The sequence below is a fragment of the Protomyctophum bolini genome, assembly GCF_963924005.1.
Source record: "Protomyctophum bolini genome assembly, chromosome: 14".
Lineage (NCBI taxonomy): Eukaryota > Metazoa > Chordata > Actinopteri > Myctophiformes > Myctophidae > Protomyctophum > Protomyctophum bolini.
Window position 1 is genome coordinate 18,338,815 of NC_137875.1, and position 23,393 is coordinate 18,362,207.

Below are 23,393 nucleotides of genomic sequence, written 5' to 3' on the forward strand. Positions count from 1 at the left end.
TTATTAGCCTACTTATACAGAATATATGTACCACCTCTTACTGGTGAATCTAGCTATGCATGTTCATACCTAGATTCCCTCAGCGACCAAATTTCCCCAGCGGCCAAACTGTCGCACACATTTCTAAGTTGGATATAGTGATATGAGGCCAAAATCCATCACTACAAAAGAAGTTGGGATCATTAATGAAGTGGAGCAGCTATGACCACCCATTCAGCCTTGGTACAGAATACTGAAGTATATTATTTTCACAAACTATATATTGCTCAGTGCGTACCATAGGCAGACTGAAAGGCCAAGGTATGAAATGCAAATAAAATGCATTCCTGTTTATTTAGTCCTAGACCTGAAATCAATAGCCTAAGAATGTTAGCCATCATGCATTGTGTGTTGTGACCGAATACTATGACCACATCTCTAGGCACTCTAGGTCGTCCTCAGACGAGCCTTCCGTCATCACTTCCAGTCATCCCAGTTCTCCATACATCCGGCCATCTTGTTTTGCGCTCCTGCATCTTTCTTGAGTACATCCACATATGTTAGTATGGGATGTCCTCGTGACCGGTGCCCATGTGTTGGTTCCCACAGCACCAGTTTGCTGGCTGGCAGCTTTTGTTGTCACTCTGAATATTCCAGCATACAGATTCTCATTGGTAAGATGTGTACTCTTGCTGATGTCATATAAGGCTTTAATTAATAGTAGAATAATGAAGAAGCTGTGCTTGAGAGCTGAGGCAGAGGGCGAGAAGGTAGAGGTATCAGGAAATGTCCATTAAAGATGGACTGCCGTGATTTTTTTTCCACCCTAAAACATGATCATCAGGTCTTATTGTTATATAAGGAGGTATAATTTTTTCAAAAAAAGAGTACAGTATTTGTTAAAATGTTCAGTTCATTAAGTATGCGTGAGTTTAACCTTAGCACCACCCACCTAATCCATCCCTCCGCCTCCTACTTTAAGACCACCCACCTGTCCTAGTCCCTCCTTACATGGCTCTGCCCAATTGTTTACAAAATGGCAGAGGGATGGCAGATTTGTGAGATTCAGCCATGTTTGAACCAGATTCTGGTTCAGATGAAGGACAAGGAGGTAATGCGGCTGCCCTCTTCATTGGTGGGGGGCCATCATCTGTAATGGGGGTCGTGTAAAAAGTCATTACGATGGCATCAAGGCCCACAAAAATACATTTTAGTCGACTAAATAAACTGTAGATATTAGTAGACTAAAATCTTATGATATTTAGTTGACTAAAACTAGACTAACACTAATACATTCCAGGTGACTAAAATGTGACTAAAAATAAAATCAATCAATAAAATGCCAAAAACAACACTGCCGTACAGCCCGTAATTGTCTGTACCTACTGTACAGCAACACTGAATTATTAAATAGTTGCAAATGGTATAATTGCTTGGCTGCTTGCAAGACAATGACATTAATTTAGCATCACTGCACACATTTTACTACAATGTACGTGTGGGTATTCCTTCAACCTGACATTCCCATTAAACTAGGCTATGTTTAATATCCATAGCCTATATACATCCACTTACTTGGAAATGGAAATGTAAGCTACAGTATATTACAGTATAGGCCTACACATAAAAGTAAAACATCTAACTATGCTCTCATAATGTGCATTCATTAGAGCCATCTCCATCATTGTCCTCCCTTGATAATACACTTCTGCCCAGTGCCCACAGGTACAGATAATTCGTCTTTTATTTTTATAATTGAAAAATAGTTGCTTTATGTTCGCCTATCGCTGCTAGCTCTGACTGACCCTGGCTGAGATGACTGGGAACCCATTTTGGGGTTCTGTACAGTATGTACATTGTACAGTAAAAATTACAAAAATGTGATGCTGCTAATGTATATAAATATTTTAAGTTTTTCAGAAAATTTAGGTCAGGATTTAGAAGGATTTTTAGACTCGGCCTCAGGCCTAAATGGGTTAATGAGGTACTGTATGCTTGCGTTGGGTACAGGTGCAGTCAGGTAAAGTTAACTACGTCTAACCACAGTGATGACACCAAGAAGTTTATACCAATGTTATCCAATCAGGAGAGAGAACAGATTAAATTAACATTAAAATGTTAGTCGACTAAATCAACTGTAGACTTACAGTTTAGTCGACTAAAACTACACTCCAGGTGACTAAAATGTGAGGAATACTAAATGAAAACTATTCAAGAGACTATGATGACTAAAACTAAAATCAAAATTTGCTGTCAAAATCAACACTGCACAGGCTTTGCAAGCTTGTAAGTGGAATTGGAAGTGATGACACCAAGAAATGAAAGAAGTTAAGACAATGTATTTTCTGTTTATAGACAGGCAGACCCCCTGATACTGAACACTATAACACACAGTGATTACTACCACAATATAGTGCTTTGACCTTTTAACAAAACCTTTTTGTTTTAACCAAAGCATATCACTTACAATACCTTTAATAACTAGGTTGAGGTGGCATACTGCTTTCTTTTTCTTTTATCAGTCTTCCACTAGAGGTCAATATTGTCACATGTCCAATACGTAGACTAGCATAGCCACTGTGTTGTCCTTATTTTCAGCTTGGGTGACTAGATGAAGATACTACAGTATGGGAAGGCAGGAAGCATGATGAGAATGGGTTGATTTTAGGATAGGGATGGGAATTATTGATTAAGTCATTAATTGATAATTGATAAGATTTGATAACCTTATTGATCGATTAACCGGTTAGTTGATAAGTGCTGTTTAAAAAAAAACATAAAAATCTACATTTTACTGATATACAAAAGGCATATTATGGGGGCGTGTTCTTCAGTACATTACATTCGGTATCAGTTAAGAGTAAAACGGGAAAGCAAATAATCAAATGCATTCTTATTCATGAAGTTAAAGCAGTGCTTTGCAACTTTCCTCTTCTACCCCGGATTTAAACCCGGTTTCCTGACATACATTTTCTTACCATTGAGCTAATAGAGTCGGCCTCCTTGCTATGTCAGTGGTTCTCAAAGTGGGGTCCGTGGACCCCCAAGGGGTCCTTGAGGGAGTGCCAGGGGGCCCCCCAGCTAAATGATAGTTTGGAAACAAATGGACACTTATGGTTCTGTAACTCTGTAACTGAGAGTTAAATTATATGTTGTATAAATTGGGGTCTCACTGCTAGAGCCATAAAAATCTTCTCTTCTGGGGGTCCCTGGCATATCTTTTCAAATGGGGGTCCACAGGCTAATTCATGTCAATTTGGGGGTCCTTGACATGGAAAAGGTTTGAACCACTGGACTAGGTGACCTTTGACATGATCTAGATGTCTCAATTGAAGAGCAGGGAAACAAAATGTATATATTATATTATATTATATTATATTATATTATATTGTATTGTATTGTATTGTATTGTATTGTATTGTATTGTATTGTATTGTATTGTATTTTATTAACACATTTTATTCATTAAAATAGTGAGGCTTTATTAGCAAAGAAGAAACACAATAACTATGTTGTATTGTCATTATCTATTACATAATTTTTTTGTTGTTAATTTCTTCTGTACAATGCCTATCACCTTAGTCTGCCATCCTTCCCTCCATACAAAATGTCATATGTTCAGCAGACTTCGAAAAATGCTTTGTTGGTCCAGGGATAATGCTCATTGCTCAATTTATACCAAATCGTATGATGGTAGCTTACTGTTAGCCGCTGAGAGCTTGCAGATTGGCTATTTTCAGCAAGCAGCACAACCATACGAAGACGTATAAATCAGGCTTATAGGGCAGTAATGATCCATGTGTATTTCCCTCCTCAATTCTCCCGGTATCTGCAATAACGATTTTGCATTTTGGTCCCGGGACGCCGGCTCCATGTCAGCGATGGATGGTTTATTTTCCCTCCATAAATGATTGAAAATTGCACTCCATACATATTTTAATTCAACAATGTTGTAGCTATGCATTGCTGTTGCAAGTAGTTGTTTATTTATTCACTGCACTCGACTGTACGCAACTAAAACACAGCCATAATTCATATAGGTCATGGACTTTATTTGGTCGTAACTAATCGAAACGTGAGTTTTCTGAACTATCAGGACAGGATTTGGGATCTGTGACTCGTCCTCATCATCCTATCATTGCATAAGGAGTGGATTATTATTTATATTTTTTTACCTATAATGATATATGATGTAATGATATATGATATATTTTTGTTATTCACGTCTATTGATTGCATAGGGCCTACATGGATTATGTGCTATCCCTTTGAGTTTGACTGCACTCTTTTTCTGTTTATACATTTTGTCTAATAAACTATACAATCAATCAATCCTATTGCTATCAGGTTGAGGTTACATCGGGTAAATCATTTACCAAGTTTGAGTGAATCTACTTTCCTACCAGATTAATAAAATAAATTACCTACACGACCAGTTACATTTAATACCGTACAGTTGATGCAACCGTGTGTCCTACAGTATATGTGTTGGTGTCATCAATGCAGGTGACCTTTACATTGGTGGAGTGGCCAAGGAGTTGTACAAAGACCTGCCCAAACTGGTACACGCCAAGGAGGGCTTCCAAGGTTGTCTGGCGTCGATGGACCTAAACGGACGCCTGCCAGACCTGATGTCGGACGCTCTGGATTGCGTTGGTCAGATAGAGAGAGGCTGTGAAGGTGAGTAGCTTCTCAGGCCACTAGGGGGCCACATAATGCCTTTGTTAGTTTGTTGCCCAAACAATGTTATCTGCTAACATCCCTCAGCCCTCTTTTTTCTGTGTCTTAACTTATTCTCTTATACTCTGTCACAGTGACAGTGTCAAACTAAATGTACACGTGATAGTTAGATAAGCTGGTGCAAAAGGATGCTGCTCCATTTGGGGTTTTGCAGAAAAATAGAACAAAGATCTACTACTCTGCGATCAGTTGTGTTCACTTTTCTGAATTGCCATCATCACCATCATAAAACTCTATTATTGTGGGACAAATGGAACATCACAATTTGATAAATAGACCCGCTCTAATGCTCTCGGCCATTCATTGGCTTGCACTTGAGAATCCTCACATTTGTCGGAACATGTCATGCACGCACACACGCACGCACGCGCACACACACACACACACACACACACACACACACACACCCATCCTAGTGCCCATACAGTATCCCGCTGGCCATTGGCACATCATTTAACAACCATAAATTCTGTGTGTATTCTGTTGGAATGCATCAAACTCTCCTCCACTTGCGATCATTTTCTGTTTCACTTGGCCATAATCAGATTATGTTCTCGGCCATATTTGTACTGCCAGTGTTCTTTCCCATTTTTATCCCGCATTCAGTTTTGCTCCATGCATGCTTACTGGATCTGAGTGTTTGCCAGAAGGCAATCCTCTTGAATTATGCATGAGGCCTTTTGTGGCATGCATGAATATCATTACTGCCCACTGTTGTGTTTGCACATCACATCCAAAGTCAATATTTGATTTATTTGTCAACATCATTCACTTAGATTAATTTGAAATTTCACACTGCCGTCCACTCCTTTCCATTAAAGACGTAGCTTTGGCACGCAGCTTTGGCACACAGCCTTGCACGTTTGCATATAAAAAAATAAATAAAAGTGATTTTGTTTAGTGCCAAATGTGGGTCTATTGAGTTTGAGATGTGTGTGTCTTTTGTTTCACGGCACACGCTCATTGATCAATGTCAGTTGGAAATGGTCTCTTTCTCTCTGCCACACATTTATCAAATCATCGTGAGTTGATTGTGGATGAATAGTACACAGTAAAATCTGCATGTTTAACTTCTACATCTGTAGCTCAAATGTAACCAAATGTAACCAAAAATGGTTACATTTTTACATGTGTAGTAGAAGGCAGAAGACACGTCGTGACCCTATCCACCTTCCATAATAACTGTGTCTACCATGTTTATAAATGCAGGTTTCTCGTGTCTCTTTTCCATTTTCATTCATTCTGAACTTCAATCCTTCTGGCTCTCTCTCTCCTTGTTTACTGTTTACTCATTCCTCCCGCTGCCTCTGTGGTCTGCTTCAGCAGTCTGTGTTGTTTCTGTTCTGCGATCTCTGACTTCTCAGTGCTTTTTGGTTTTTTGTTTACTAACGGCCGCTATGCTTTGCCTCTTCCTTTTTTCCTTTATTTTGTGGTTATTTATTTATTGCTGACAAAAGTTGCATTGATGAAAGCTGACTTGCAAGGTAGATAGCTTTGTCTGTTTGATAGTCTGATATCCCGTCCTCTTTGCATCTGCAATGTCTACCCCCCTGACTCCCCCACCACCACCACCACCACCACCTGTCCACAATCTCTGCCTCCACGTCCCCGACCACATTTCCTGGAGCGAGATGGCTACTCAATGTGTCACTTCAGTCACCTGTCATATGGAAATGGGCTTTTAGCCCTTTAGGAATACAAGCTACACCGTCTATCTACCGTCTTGTATCACTGCCTATGACGTGCAGTCACATGATGTGTGTCCCACTCATTATTAGTAATATTGCTTTCATTAGCATACGGTCTGTAATTATTACTTTGCATGCCTCATAATTACAAATAGTTGTCGCAGATTCTATTTTGTCCACTGCATGCTTTAATGCAGCCCTGTCAACTGCCATGGGGTTTTCTTGTCAAAATCGACCTCACTTTATTTCCATTTTATGTTTCACTTGCACATTTACTTTTATTAACTGCTGTTAAGTTCCATTATTGCCAATGTACAGTATACAGTATATATTCTGTGCAATGTTTTCTTTGTAAATAAGAAGAAAGTGGTTGCATGCTTTGTAAGATAAAGAAAAGAAAATACACATGATAAAGCATCTTAATATTTAAATGATTGGCCACTAGCAGGGTCATAGCCACATGCATATCAATGAGGTTAAATAAGCACATAACCAAAATAAGGTAAGCATAATGACAGAACTAACAAATAACTTACTCTTATAATGGTTGTAACACAAATAAACCAATAAAATAACACAAATTAACTGCTAAAATAACAAATACACCACTACAAGATCATTATCCCCAGCTAATTTAAATTCATAATTTATTTAGCCATGTTATTATTTATTGCACATTTGTGGTGTTCCCAATATTGTAGATGGTGTAGGTAAGTCATATATCATCATTACATTGCAAGAGAATGTGCAAGACAATTGCTTACTATTGTTTTGAAATGTGTCATGAAAATGTCATACGCATCCAGTTAATTCCAAGGGTATATTTAATAATTGAACGAATAAAGAATAGTGTGAGTGAATAACATAAAACACAAAGGCACAAGCAATAAATAAATTATTGAATTTGTAAAAGGTATGCAATAACATCAACATCCAATACATACTGTACTAAGCCTGCACCATTACTCCATTTCAGTGAACTATTACCTCTAATACAGTATGTCGCCGTAATAACCACGTCGGTTATTTGTGGCGAGCGATGTTGTCGTACAACATTACAGCATATGAATTGGTCTTTCTTAACCCGAGGGATGACTGGCAGACAAACAAACTGACAGTGTGCCGTGCCTGTGTACAGAATTGTCCTGGCTGGCTGGCTGGCTGGCTGGCTGACTGACTGACTGACCAGCTGACAGTGTTGCTGGCAGTGTTGCTGATGTACTGATGGGATGATGGATAGGTGCACAAACAAGCTAATCAAACACGCTGGCTGTCAACACATTTGGGAGTTCTCTCATGCTTTGCTGTCTCTCAGCCATGGAGATTCGCTGCTATGGAAGTGCACCAATTCTTTTCCTGCATTTTATATGCATCCGTTCAGTGCACAGCTGGATTTACAGTAAGCCGAGCGGGATCAAGCCACATAAAGTCGATGGCTGGTCCCTCTGTGATCAGACCCTAACCCGCCAGTTTTTTTTGTGAATGGACACGTCAGAGCTATATACTGTACAGTATGTGCCATATAACTACTATAGGAAGTTTGTAAACTGTCCTATTATAAATTGGGATGTAACCTCTAACTTTGTGTGCATTCTTTATTCTTGGCGACAGCAGCTGCTGAATGCAATAAATAATTATAAAAAGTGAAGTAAAATATGAATCAAGGAAGGGAGGCGAGAAAAACTAACCGCCAATGACTTTAATACAACCTAATGACCACAATAAGAAATGCTTAAACGTTTCAGTTTTAATTTGTAATGCTGTTCTATATCTGTTCCACTGTGTGTATTGTCTTGTTTTGGTATGTTTGTGTACAATATGTAAATGATAAATCCTTTGGTAGAGTTACAATGATACAATATGTAAAACTGGTATGTAACTCATTGAATTTATAAGTAAAGTCGTGTGTGTGTGTGTGTGTGTGTGTGTGTGTGTGTGTGTGTGTGTGTGTGTGTGTGTGCGTGCGTGCGTGTGATTACAAAACACTGTAGTTACAATTAATAATTCATAAGCTGACGCGAGTACCAAATAATACTATTCAAAGTGATTAAATCAGGGTTTTTTTTCAGTTGGTCTTCTTTATCAGCAGTATGTAGCTGTGGTTCACAGACAGGTGTAACGTAGGTTGTTTTCCCTCATACTGCAAATATCTGCTTCACCAGTGTGTGTGTGTGTGTGTGTGTGTGTGTGTGTGCGTGTGTGCGTATGTCCAGGTCCCAGTACCACCTGCCAAGAGGACTCGTGTGCCAACCAAGGGGTGTGTCTGCAACAGTGGGAGGGCTTCAGCTGCGACTGCAGCATGACGTCGTTTGGCGGACCGCTCTGTAATGACGGTAGGACATCCCACTGTTCCTGTCCTTGCTGTAGTACAGTGGTTACCAAAGTGGGGTCCGGGCGGGGACTCCCATAGGTTCTTGAAGGGCTTACAGGGGAGTCCCCTCCCCAGCAATTTACCCCCAAAACCTGGAGGTATAATGTTCATAGGCGCCAGAGGGGGGGTCAGAAGGGTCAGAATGTCCCCCCACTATTGGGAGATGACTGGTCTATGTATTTATTTATTTTTCCCGACCTGGCGCTGGTTAACACCGTTCACATTTTGTTTCACAATCGTCATTGTATTGGATGCATGTTTGCCTCTCGCTGCAACGACCAGTTTCTCTCGCTTGTCAGACAAGCTAATGCATAACAACAATCATCTTCTTTGTAGGCTGGCTCTGTAGGTGCTGCTGTCTGGCTGACCAGGGATCAGATCAGATTACAGCGAAATATATGGGGGAACACATTTATTTCCCTGTCAGTTAAAGTGAAAGCCAAGAGAGCACGCACGCACAAATCATCAAACCTCCGTGGAATCAATCATGGATTACTTTATTCATTGAGGTGAAAACATGCGATTTAATGTAATTCCGGTGTGCGGGTGCCTATTTCTTTTTTATTTCTTTTACAGTAAGTCGGCTCCACTCGGATCTCAGAACCAATTTCAAAGGTCCATTAGGGTTTGAGGCTTGGGTCCATACTTTTTTTTAACCCGTAAAGAGCTCTGTGTATACTTTTAGGCTACTAAGTATATGTTCATTATTTATTCTGACTACCTTATTACTAAGTGATGTTTATTCAATGTTTCGTGTAGGCTAGTCCTTCTAACTTTAACGAGTAGGCCATGAGCTTGAATGTCCCTTATTAATAAATAGAAATGAATTATAATTAAGTAGTCAGTAGCAGAAAGGACTTCCTGACAAGGAAAGGACAGGCCTGAAGTGCTTGTAATAAGCTACAGTTTATGTAAGCTATATTCATCTGTGGAGACTACCCTGCCCATCAGGAGGAACACAACCTCTCACATTTCCAGATGTTCTGAGTAGGGACACAGGACTGACTGTGAATGAACTTGTGTGGCAATGAGCAACAGAGACCAGTGGAAGCAGCTTGTGTCGCAGATCTCGAGGGCACTCGAAGGATGATGATGATGACAATCTAGTATTTAACCAGCTGCTCATAGTTAGCAAAACAAATATCGGGGAGCCGGAGGACTGCAGTGGTTACTGTTATTGTAGTATGATCAATCTGGCACATACTTAAAGTAAATGAAGGTGCATGTAAGCCCACCTGTATCTGCATTTATACAGTGTTTAGCACAGCTATTGTGACTGCACCTTTCAACACCATGGATGTGGTGGTTGGGTAATAATGAGTGGGGACAGGAATTTAATTGTGGCAATTTTTTGTCATAGTATTAGTCGACGGACACTGGAACTGGGCCATTTTTGTGGGACTCCCCCCCCCCCCCCCAGCTTGAAACCGGGACACTCCTGGTCGTCGGATCACATAGCGTAGTATTTCTGTAACATAATTGAAAACCTATAATTAGTTGACTCGTACAACTATATGGGGCACAGCACACGCAAGCTGGGTTCTTCATAACCCTTTAGGCCGGGCGGCTGGCGTAGCCGTCTGGGCACCGTGGCTGGTTCTCCAGTATGGCAGTGTGCCCGATCCCGACGGCCTTTACGGCATGTCACCCCCCTCTCTCTCCCCCATTTCCTGTCGGCATACTGTTACTCTATCCCTCTATAAAAAGTAAAGGCGAAAGCCACAAACAACATTTTTTATAAAAAATGAATAACGTTAGGTTACATTTATGATTTCAATCGTCGGCCATATTCAGTTAAACAAAACACCCACAGAGACCGCTGGCTGGACAACAACAAAGGTAGGTGTTTGTTTGCAGAGGCAACAACACCACAATCATTTTGTATCCGACCACACGCACACACGCGCACACACACACACACACACACACACACACACACACACACACACACACACACACACACACACACACACACACACACACACGCTCACCATTGTTATGTGCTTCCAAGTTCCCAGACTGAGGCTGAGCTCTTTTGAGGCTCTTATCCTTTCCTGCCTGATCTTGATCGGGAAATTGAAAAGATGCATTCACCACAAGGGGAACCTATACAGACTTCAACAATAACAATATTGACATATCGTACATCATCATGCATCATCTCATACTGGCCAATCAGATTGCCTGTTGCCTGTTGCCATAAATTTACATCATATTTGGCAGACATTTGACCTAATATCTCGTTTCATTGTCGATGGCAAATATGAGACGTGTGTGGACAAGATGACATACATTTTCCCTTTATTGTCAATGGCATTTAATGTTTGTGTTGCGGACATTTTGTGGGGACAAAAGCTGTATATAGTAGCGCCCCTCAAAATGACACCTGTGTGAAGTGAGCGGTGCCTTTCATCACAATTATGACGTCTGATGATGTCAACAACATGACGTCACGGACATTCCGTGCTCAAACCGACAGACAGACTCAACTTAATGCATTGCAAAATTACATTTATATTTATATCAATGTGAGTACAGAATGTTGCATCGTGAATTCATACTATCTATGCGAAGTCATCTGTAAAAATGCACATTGTACCGCTTAGAGTTACTGTAAACTTATTTTGCGGTGCGTCGTCGTGTGCGTGATACAACTTAAAAGTTAATGCTCTATTAATCTCTCTTAAAGACATCTAACTGGGCATTGGGTTCAGGGGGATGTATTCTCATTACTGTTTGGCTGTTGGCTGTAGAAGGAAGTGGGGTAATGTCTGCAGCACCGTAAGAAAATAGGCTACTTTCTCATGCAAAATATGCACGGGGGATTGGTCTGGTCATTATTTTCTTCCGGGGTGGTTCACACTAGTAAAGACTGCTGAGCTGCATTAAGGAGGGAAAAAAAGACCAGAGTGGGCACTCCGGAGATGACACAAAAGGGGAGATGGAGGGTGTGTGCCATAAATGTTAATGCATTCTGAGTCACACTTCTGCCTGCCTGATAACACCACGTCTTTTGTTATCAAGAGAAAGCGTTAATACATTCCACAGTGCAGTCTTACATCCCGCACATATCCGCCGGCCATGATAACGCTAAAAGGATTCTTCCGTCCAAGAGACGTGAACTTTGAGGACAGCACCCCCCCCCCCCCCCCCCCCGACCCCCCTAACCTCTTCCTCCTTCCGTGTCTTTGTTATCTGTCATACCTTCCTTCTTAGACCAGACGAGGGGTTCAGCAGAGGGGTAGGGTTATTGCGGAGGCACTGAATTATATTTTTGATGTCGAACTCCCAGTGAACCTGCCTGGAACTTCTTTTTTTGGGGGAGGTGGGGAGAGAAACAGGGAGTCTGACTCTGTATGTTTAGTTTTTCAATAATGCGTATTCCTCATTAGAGCTCATTTTACTGCACTGTAGGAAGCAGCGCACATGCATTATGACTCAATGAAGGCCTCACAATGCACCACAAATGTGACGCATTGTGAGCTTGTAGATTGCCTGTTTTCAGTGCACACAGCACTGGTGCACAACCATGTATGACTCAGCCCTCAGTCTCAATATTCCTGCTGACGCACCAACACCATCGCACTAATCAATGTACAGGGCCAACAGACTTGTGCGTCATCCTAAACCATCTTCTCTCCTGGCTTATTGGTAAACTGTACCTGTTTGAGAAGTGGAGAGACTTTTTCTCTTTTTCTCTGCAGAGCAAAAAAAAAGAGAAGAAGAAAGAGGAAGAAAAACCCTGAGTGGTGAAATATAAAGCAGCTGAAGAGGTTGTGGTTTTATCTCAGTTGATGGATTGTCAGAGAGAGAGAAAGAGAGAGGGAGAGAAAAAACCCACATCACAGGGGAGAATATCACATTTTACCACACGCATTTACATAAGCTGAAGTGCAGGCAATTTACAACAGAGCAGCACGTCTCAGAGGGACCAACTCACACTTGGAGCCCGTTGCAATTCCACATATCTCTCTGGTGGACTGGGGTCTTGGGCACCCTGCCTTCTCAAATGGAGGAAAAACTCCATCTCGCAGCTCCCGGCCACAATAATATTCTGAGTCCTGGTACATTGTACAGCTGCCAGTCACTAAATCATAAGGGAGCTCCCGTAATATTTGATGGTACCATTTCATTTTTTGTCCTCGGGCGAAGATAATGCTTTTCAAAGTGTTGAGCCCTTTGACCAGAGCAAATTAATGCTCTGCTAGTGAGGCATTTAGGTTAAAGTGAGCCCAAACAAGACCCTTTTATGAACCCTATAGCATCCCTATATACTGAGGTTCACAACATGTCAAAGTGCAACACATTGTGAGCTTGTACAGTGGTGTGCACTTACACTTGAGTTCTTGACTTCACAAAATATCTGTCTGACTGCCCCCCTGGTTCAAACTTAGCCTATAGCTTAAATTGCTTTTAGTAATGCATGCGTCTTGACTTAAAAGCCATTTAAGCTATAGGAACTTAGTGTGGTTAGTGTAGTGAGGTGGTTGCAACTGGCTCCTGGAGTCCAGCCCTGGGTGACCCCAGTCAACTGGCTCCTGGAGTACAGCCCTCGGTGACCCCAGTCAACTGGCTCCTGGAGTCCAGCCCTGGGTGACCCCAGTCAACTGGCTCCTGGAGTACAGCCCTGGGTGACCCCAGTCAACTGGCTCCTGGAGTCCAGCCCTGGGTGACCCCAGTCAACTGGCTCCTGGAGTCCAGCCCTGGGTGACCCCAGTCAACTGGCTCCTGGAGTCCAGCCCTGGGTGACCCCAGTCAACTGGCTCCTGGAGTACAGCCCTGGGTGACCCCAGTCAACTGGCTCCTGGAGTCCAGCCCTGGGTGACCCCAGTCAACTGGCTCCTGGAGTACAGCCCTGGGTGACCCCAGTCAACTAAGGGTTTAAAGTGGTTTATTTTCTGAGAAGAACTATTATCCACTAGACACATCAAAACGACATGTGCTAGTATGGGGGTTAACTCACTATACATTGCACGGTAAAACCCTCAGGATTTTTAAAATTACCCGGTCAATTTGAAAAGACCTCCCGGCACCCTGCGTTTGGGGAAGTGGCTTTTCATTGTAATGGACCAAATAGAGTGAGGAGATGTGCAGCGTCGTCCGTTTTGCGACATGACATCTCCTGTAATTCAGCGAGCTCACCGGCGGTCACGGCCAAGACGAATGACTCTCGGAACAGACGTGGAGCAGAAAATCACAAAGTGGAAGACGGCGGGAGGTTCGCTTAGTGGCAACAGCGTGGCGGCCTCGTTATTCTTTAGACACATGCGCTCCCATATCGGGAGAGATCTTTTTCTAAACATGAGCATATATTTATAAAGAGAGAGAAGCAATGGATGAGGTTGGCCATGAGGTGTCCCGTTGGATTCTCAAACGGTGTGCCAAGGCACCCTGGTGTGTGCTGACTGCTGAGACACAATTTCAGGTGTGCCTTGGGATTTTGTGACAACCACACATTATTATTGATATACTGTATACAACTACAGTATACAGCATGGTATGCATAATTGTTTTATGTAATTACAATCAGTAGTTGTTGGCACTCATTTCCCAATACAGAGCCAAATTCAATATTCTAAAAGTAGTATTTTAAGTACTTTAAACATTTAAACTATTTGTCTATATAGGTGGAATTTATACAGTACACTGAGTACAGCTTGTAAAGTATCTATCCTTGCTATGAAGAGATTTTGACTCGCCCGTTTGAAAACCACTGAGCTAGCCCTGCCTGCCATTGTTCTGACAATTCAAGAGGATGTGCACTGTAGTGTAAATGTAACTATTTTATTTTACTGTGTGCAGCACATTATAGCAGTCAGTAGGTTTTGACGTATGGTACATACATAGGTTTTAATGGAAAACTAGATATAGTGCCCCTCGGGGAACAGGTCTCCACCAGGGGAGCCATACCAGGCCAATGTAAAATGGGTGGGATATATTCCTCAGCCTAGTAGGAAAGTCTGTGAAAGATTTCACTTAAATTGCAGGCTGCGTTCATGATTCGAGTGTTTTTGTTTAAAACGGCCAATCCTGCAAACTTTGAAAGCCAATGTTAGCCAACTCGGATGGAATATGAAATATCAGACAGATCCGTCTTGAACACACGACTATAGAGATAGTGTGTAAAGATTTGCGGGATTTTTGGACAGAATCTGGAGGAGTAATATCCAAAAATGTGTTTCCCAAAAGTTGGCCTCCTGGTGGCGCTATAACAGGCCGTTCTGGAACATTTGGGGCAGAGGTTCGTTGGCATCCAGGGAGTGTGTGTGCAAAATGTAGCATTGACCAGGTTAACGGTGCCAGAGATTAGCTGGTAACAGATGGACGGACGCACACACACACACAGACGGATGGACTCACACACACACACACACACACACACACACACACACACACACACACACACACACACACACACACACACACACGGAGTGCAAAACATACTCTCTCCCCATCCCTTCGGCCTGGTGGAGACAATGACTGGTTTGAGTTAATTGAGTGACTCGTAACGGACTGAACAGTAGTGGGCTGAAACAAGAACCTTGTGGTGCTCCTGTGTTGAGAACTATTTGATCTGTACTAACTGGTAATATAGCTCTTCTCCTGAGCCTGAGCTCTGCACAGTGAAATAAAATCCAGTGTTATTTTCACTGAGAGGGTACAAAATATATGGTGCATTAGTCACTTCCATTTGTGCACTCTCTGAGTTACAAATGGATAAATTATGAACGCTGATGATTTCACGGTGTGCAGCAGGTAATAGCATGTATTACATACTTTGATTTCATTGAGTGCCTGTCTCTTTTTATTTAAAAGAGATGGTCCTCACAGTTATTCTGGTCCGTGTCAAAATCATATTCACAGTGTATGCTTGGCGTACTGTCTGTGTCTATTTTTCAGTTGCTTTCAATAAAGCAAGAGTGCGTGTATGTGGCTGTGTGCAGCCGCCTCCAGAATGCCGATTCTTTTTTCAGAACGCTCCCATCTTTTATTGAGCAACAGCGCACCAGGTGTCTCCGAGTAAAAGTAAACTTTGCGGTATTCCCCTCAGAATGATAGGTGAAATATATATATATAAAAAAACCTCACCAAGAAGAAGCCTTCATCATCACACTGACACTTTCCGATTGCATCACTGATGCTTTTTCTTCTGGATTTCATACTGCCTCTCCATCAATTCCACTGTTAAAGCTGGGATCCGGAACATCTGTGTCCTATCCATGGATTGGATCGTGGGCCTCCCCACGTGAGAGGCAAACATTTCTGACTCTCACCCAAGAGGCGATCTCCTCTCTAGACGCTTGTCCAGGAGAGATATGGTGCTTTATTAACATGATCTGCCACACAGATCGGTTAAACTAACATTTGTTCATTCAAATAAGTTCCGGAATGCAGCTTTAACTCGGTTTAGACATGAACTGGAAAATGCTTGAAGGAGGTAAATGTAGCTTACAGTACACAAATTAAAACAGACCCACAGCCCCATGATGGATTATGGTTACTGAACAATCACTGTCCCTGCTAGTTTTTACTTGTTTGTTTGTTGTTTCTGTTCCATCTGAAAGAAAGCTGTGTGTGGGCAGGCTATGGTATGGTCACAGACAGGAGATATAGACCTCATCTATGTTTGTAAACGCCTGCACTGCTTTTCTGTGAATGCAAAATCCTTTAAGCTCGCTGTGATTTAATGTTGCCGACCATATTGCACTCGCATCCTCTCTGCGGCGTCCAAAGGGGTTTGAGAAAAGTGGTATGCTATTAATTTAGAGGCTGTGTGCGTGCATGCGTGCATGCGTGCATGTGTGCACGTGTGTGTACGTGTACACATGTGTGCGTGCGTGCGCACGTGTGCGTGCAGACACGCGTGAGTGTGTTTGTCTGGATAAGAGTTTAACTCCAGTTTTGTTGTCCTGGGGGATTTGGGCTGCTGTGGTCAAGTGTCTGAGGGTGATGCACTGAGACAAATAGGACAGTGTTTGCTGTTGAACTAAAGTGGGTCGTGGAAGGGCCAGGGTGGCTGGTAATGCCTGGCCTCCACGCGATCTTCACCTCGCCTGGTTGCCCCTCCGTCCTGTCTTGCCATTAGTGCCATGTCAATATTGTATCAACAGTGGGGACTGTGTGGGGCTCTAGTCTCTGTCCTCGATGCCCGAGGGAAAAAGAGGGCCTGCGCTCACTTGAGTTTTAATGTGTCAGACCCAGCTTTGTATGTAGTGAATTGTCTGTCTGGGCCCCTGGCTAACTGACTGTCTGGTTCGCCAGGGACATAGACCTAATTTATTCCGAGCACAGTATAATAATATACCAGCGTTGGCCAGGATCCTTATTTCTGTCATGTGTTTCTGATTAAGTCCTGAAGGACCCACTACTCCACGAATGAACAGTACAAACCAGACACCAACAATTAATACTGACATACCACAAGAAAGACTGAGCTCTTTTTTCCCCCTTTTCTTTTCTAATTTGCGCTCATGAAAGAATTGAATGATATCATAAAAATATATAAAAGGTATAAATTATGGAGTGTGGTTTGATTGGGCATTGAGCAGGGACATAAAACAGTACGCTGCTATGGCATATAAAGTACCAAAATAGAATGGTATATATGGTGGTTTTGCACTGGATTAATCCCGCCTCCTTTTAATTAAATGTAGCTTACTGTGGCCTATCGAGAAAAATAAACGACAAAAGTTTGAAAATATTGCTTTGAAGAAAGATATTGCTTATTGAACTGAATTGTGTTAGTGTACAGTGTTATTTATTTTTTTACTTAGACTAAGACTAAAGACTAAGTTGACTAAGGTTTTAGATATTTAGTCAACTAAAGCCCAAACTACAATTTAGGCATTTAACAGACTCTCTTAATCCTGAGCGATTTACATTAAGCAAGAACAAAAAACATGGCAATACATCATAAAAAAAAGTAGTTATCATGAATCATACGTAAGCTAAGAACGTAACAGTGGAATATCTAAACAGTAGTGATGGGAGATTAATCGGCAAACACATCGATATCGGCCGATTTGAGTTGTTTTTAGATTAATCGGCATCGGTTCGATTAATCAATCAGACCGATTAATGAATAGGTCCGATTAATCGGGCTGTCTTTACAGATAAACAAGCCCAAAGTAACAGCTTGAACAGATCTACAAGCTCACAATATTAAATATAAAGGTATTAAAAATCAATCTGACTTGCCTAAGCCTGCAGTGCAGATACCCTGTTACATGTATTTTTCAGAATGGACACAATTATTGTAATTTTTCAATACAGAATGAGATCATATCGACATCTGTAATATCGGTTATCGGCCATAAGCAATTCATTATATTGGATATCGATATCGGCCAAAATGTCTCATCGGCACATCCCTACTATACGTATAATAAAACTTTGCATATATACTATATAGTGCTATGTCTACATAAAATGTTATATAAGTCTACATAAAATGCTATCTAAGTCTACATAAAATGCTATCTAAGTCTACATACCAGTAAGACGCGCAAACGCGGGAAGCGAACGCAGCTCGTACATATTTGGGGTTTTTTAAGATTTATTTTTAAGTTATTCTTTTTTTAAGTTAAGTTATTTTTAAAGTTTTTAACTTAGCCATAACCATATAAGGAGTCCCCAAAGCAGCTATACGTCCAAATATGGAGTGTGTTGCATCAATCACAAACAAATCACTCAGCTCCACACGGACACACGGACACACAGACAGACATGATCTGCTAGGTCTCATAGTAAGTGCTCACTGCGTTCGCAAAAATGCTATCTAAGTCTACATAAAATTATATCTAAGTTTACATAAAATGCTATCTAGGTTACATAACTTGAGCCTTTGCATACTCCTGGAAGGTCGTCGGGGCTAGGGCAAGTGCTACGGGCCATGATGTCTGAATAGGTGGGTTTTCAGACTATACGGCTTTGGATTTGGGAGTCTGCAGTTCTGATTGTGATGGGAAGTGCATTCCATAGTTTTGGAGCCAGAAGGGACAAGAGTTTGGGAATGTCCCAGCGTTTTTAGTGAAGGTACTTCCAGATTCCCTGTGTTGGCTGATCTATGTGTGCGGGTTTGTAGTGTTCAATCAGACTAGCAAACCACACCAAAGGGTCGGGTTGGGACAAAACAGTTTTTAAGGTCAACCACACCAATACAACTCATTGAGTTGCTGTTTTGTCCCAACCCGACCCTTTGGTGTGTTTTGGGCTTTAGACTAGACTAAGACTAAACGATTTCAGAAGACTAAATATGACTAAGACTAAATGGTATTATTTAAAAGACTAAGACAAAATCAAAATATTCTGAAGTTAGAGTTAGTGTACACTGTACAGTATAAATTACGACTGACGTGTCGCACACCCAAAATAGCCGACCCACAAGCTCACAGCGTGCCGCAGCGGAACACGTTGTGAGCTTGTAGGTCGGCTATTTTTGGCACATACAGTAAATCAAGGTTAATTCTCACCTCACCATCCAGTGCACCGTGCAAGGCCTACTCTACTGTGGTTTACAACAATATTCACAATAACAATTGTGACCACTACTGTATATTTGAGTCATTGAAACTTTATTTTAAGCATGTCATTTTAAGCATGTCAGTGCATGCAGCTCTGCTGCATGCACTATATTTATGCGTGTCAGTTATTACCATCTGAATCAGCGCCCACGCTCATACAAATTGAGGCAGCCTGACATATTCATTTTCATATTCAGACACTGACAGGTTAATTGACTCCAGTGCAGCCGTTGGAACCACTATACAGTGTTTTGCATATAGTAGCCTACATTTACATATAGCATCCGATTGCCATGCCATCACAATCACGTCTTTAGTTTTAATCAGTCCATTCATCCAGAAATCAAATTGATGTATGCTGGAGAGAGACTAAAATATGAAGCTTTGTTGGCAAAAAGTAGAATAATATCGAGTGAAAGTTGTTATTCAAACTAAAGCATAACTAACCTAATTCATCATATTATGAGTAAGATTATCCATCCATCCATCAAAAAAAAAAAAAAATTACCAGTCCAACTTCTATAAAAAAAACAAAAATGAATGAATAAGAATTGTGTTAAGATTCAGCAAGAATTATGAAGAATTATTTTTTTGCCCAAATGAAAGACTGGTTTTGTACAATCAAATTATGTTTGTGAGCATTAACCCTGTAACACCCAGCGTTACAATAATACAACATATTTTAATTAATTAATTAATTAATTAATTATTTCTTCTTTTTTTCACCTAAACATCATTGATGTTCATTGCAATGCCATTGGTCATGATATTTGCATATAAATACCCCCCACAGAGGCTCAAATTCACACAAATAAAATGTGTAGAACATGTTTTATTTATTATTGTGAAAAATATCCCCCAAATGTAAATTATTAATTTATTATTATTATTTTTATTATTATTATAAATGTGCATAACATTTGCAAAACACTTTTTATTTATTTATTTTTACATAATTTCCTCTGATAAGTCCTAGTAGTAAAAAGTAGTAAGGTTGAAATCTCTTTTTTGCAAGTAGAAATTAATCCGTGTGTTACAGGGTTAAAGTGGAGTTTTTCCTTGCCGCTGTCACCAATGTTTTCTCAGTGTGGCGTCTATGCTCTAAGAGTCTTGAGACAACTTGTTGTGAGTTGGGTACTATAATTGAATTTATAATAAATGCTACTACATTTAAAAATAAATGTATTTAGCAATTCATCTAAAACTGCAAAGCAGGGTGGAATGACTGCGGAGTGGAGCACACTTGGCATTTAGCACTTCCTTGTTCAAGGCTACACACACAAGCGTGCCCTATTCCCCTGGGGAGGCACGCAAGGATTAGCCACTTAGTTTGGTTTCAGTCAATAGGCGGACACACACATTCCGGCAGTGAAGCCAGGGGGACATAAACAGCCTGCTGGAAGTAATGTCCTCCCTGCCTGCCCTGGATGTGGACCTCTTATAAGGCAGCTCAGCCAAACAACAAATATGGGTCTGGAAAATATTTGGGCTTCAGTGTGTATTATTGAACGCTTGGCCTAGCTTTGAGGAGCCATTGTGCCTTGAGATATGAGAGAGGCACTCTTAAAGTGCTTGTGTGTATTCACTTCAGTGCCCCTACTCACAAAAACAACGTGCATGAACGTGCACACACAACTGAAAGCCCATCATTGTAAACTGTAACTAGTACAGTACCAACTCAGTGCTCGGAATCGGAAATAACAATGTCTCCTTCATACAATAGATCACTACTGGAGGCAAACATTCCGTTGCATGGATCCAATTGATCTGTGCATCATTCAAGCAACTAAAAGTGAATAGTCTGTAACGTTCTGGTAAAGTTGATGTTTTAAATTATTGATAAACTACTGTATTTTAATTGTGTAGTGGCTACTTGACTTCTTGCAGACAGTGAAGTATAATGCTTGAGTTATAAACCACCATATGACAAAGTATTAAACGATGTGCAAGAAGTTCCGTTATATGTAAATAGTCATGTATTTCCTCTATTTTATGGTTAAGGTGCGTTCAGATTTGAATAGTTAGAGTGGAGTGATTACATACAAAGTCAAATAATGCAAAGACAAGAAGTTGAGCAAATGGGCGCGGCGCCAATGAGGCCAACAGGGCGATGCGAACGGCCGCCTGGTATCTGGATGACTCCACGCATCATGTCCAATTGATGTTGTCCGGAACCCCAGAAATCTTTTGGCTGTTTAGTTTTATTCATCCATCCAACTGAACTGACCGCCGGGACTCAGCAACGGTGGAAAAAACAAATATACAAACCATTTGCAAATACATAGGAACTAATTTTGCTGCTCATAAATGATAGTATAGCAGGAATTGTGCTAATAATGACTATTATTATTATTAAATAATTTCTGAGGTGGTACTTCAGTATAAAAAGGTTGGGAACCAATGCTTTACACCACTGGTAAGCATAACGGGAACCACCTTTCCTGTCTTTCCTTCTCTCTGCCTCGTTCTTTGTCTCGTTCTCCTCCCATAATCCTGCATGTCATCAGTGGTCACTATCTGGCCTAATTACTTCAAATGATCTCTTCATGCTGGTTGGCTAAATGGCTTTAAGTGGGTTTCTATGCCAGGAAGCAGACAGGGCATAAGTGGGGGAAAAGGCCGTTGGCATGGCAACCGGGTATCCTCTTCTTCCTGCGAGAGAATGTTGTTAACGTGACTGTAAGTGATCTCTGCAGAAAGCTCTCTGTCCAGCATCTTGGTTTGGGGGAGACCCATCTTGGTTTGGGGGAGACCCATCTTGGTTTGGGGGAGACCCATCTTGGTTTGGGGGAGACCCATCTTGGTTTGGGGGAGACCCATTGTATGGAATGCCTGTGAATTTGGTTTCACGTTATGACTCATCATGTACAATTATTATGAGGAACAAATGGCTCACTTGATTGATCACGCGTTGTGGGAAACGCCGCTGTGATGATGCATGATGGGAGAGCTGCTTGGTATAGGCCTTCAAAACCTGACGAGCAAACACCACGAGAACAAGAGAGAGAATCACATCGGCCATTAATCTATTCTGCAGCGGCTCACACGGCTTTGTGGTATTTTGCTTGGGGGGGAGGAGGGGGGCAGTGCCCAACATATGTTGCGTTTGCGTTCCCTGATAAACCCATGTAGCATGCTGCTACTCGTATGCTGTGACAGAGTTCTGGGGGGCGTCCCGCAGACAACGCAAATGGTGTTCGGCCGGGGAGGCCAGCAGTGGTGGAAACGGCAATCACAGTTTTTACATAAGTAGAAGTATCAATACTGCAATGTACTTGAGTAAATGTACAAAAGTATTGCCATCAAAATGTACTTAAAGCACCAACAGTAGAAAGTACTCACTATGCAGAATGTCCCATTTCAAGCTTTCAAATGTATAAAATTATTTTGGAAATGTATCTACAAGCTTTGGAGCTTGTAGATCTGCAATTTTCAACTTGCCAAAAGTGTTTTAATGCATGTTTTGTAATAATTAAAGTAACTAGTAATTAAGATTTTTTAATAAATGTAGTGGAGTACAATATTTGCCTCTGAAATGTAGGAGTGGAAGTAAAAGTACTGGAAATTGGAAACACTCTAAAGTACAAATACCTCAACATTTCACTTAAGTACAGTACAGGTTAAGTAAATTTACTTAGTTACTTTACACCACTGGGTCTACACAGTAAAGTCCTCAGTGGTAATTTAACTCTGAGAGGATACGTAATGTAACCGAATGAACCTGTAAAAGGGTCCATTTGGTTACATGTGTATTGTGTACACCGTCAGTTAGATGCAACAAAGACAAATGGATACAGTCTCTCGGAGTTACAAATTGATAAATGAACACAAGAGGTCTAATGCTTGCTGATGCCAAATTAGAGAACACAGTAGCACTGGTTTTGTACTGTAATCTCTGTACGATCACATCTGCAGTGTCTTGTGGTGCGATGGCGAGACCCTCATCTTTGCGAGGAGTGGGTTTTGTGGGTTTTGTTGTTACAAAGCAACAATACTAATTTAATTGTTGACTAGAATACAATTGCACAGGCAATTGAACATGACACCTTGAAGAGCTAGAGCTGCTATCGAATGCACTATACTTACTGTAAG

General features: G+C 41.2%; 1 protein-coding gene across 20 annotated transcripts in view; it reads left to right on the forward strand.

Annotated features, from left to right (window-relative positions):
- The window catches only part of LOC308328710 (neurexin-1a), a gene marked incomplete at its 5' end in the record, with an annotated part of 423,001 nt that overhangs the window by 207,245 nt on the left and 192,363 nt on the right, over window positions 1–23,393 (forward strand). For 17 of the 20 annotated variants that reach the window (XM_080782790.1, XM_080782779.1, XM_080782795.1 and 14 more), the window contains 2 exons: window positions 4,486–4,659; window positions 8,621–8,740. In XM_080782790.1, coding sequence (XP_080638916.1) covers window positions 4,486–4,659; window positions 8,621–8,740 — 294 coding nt within the window. Of the gene's footprint in view, window positions 1–4,485; window positions 4,660–6,176; window positions 6,204–8,619; window positions 8,741–23,393 lie in introns of those variants that run through there. The other 3 variants (XM_080782794.1, XM_080782783.1, XM_080782793.1) reach the window with 2 other exon arrangements.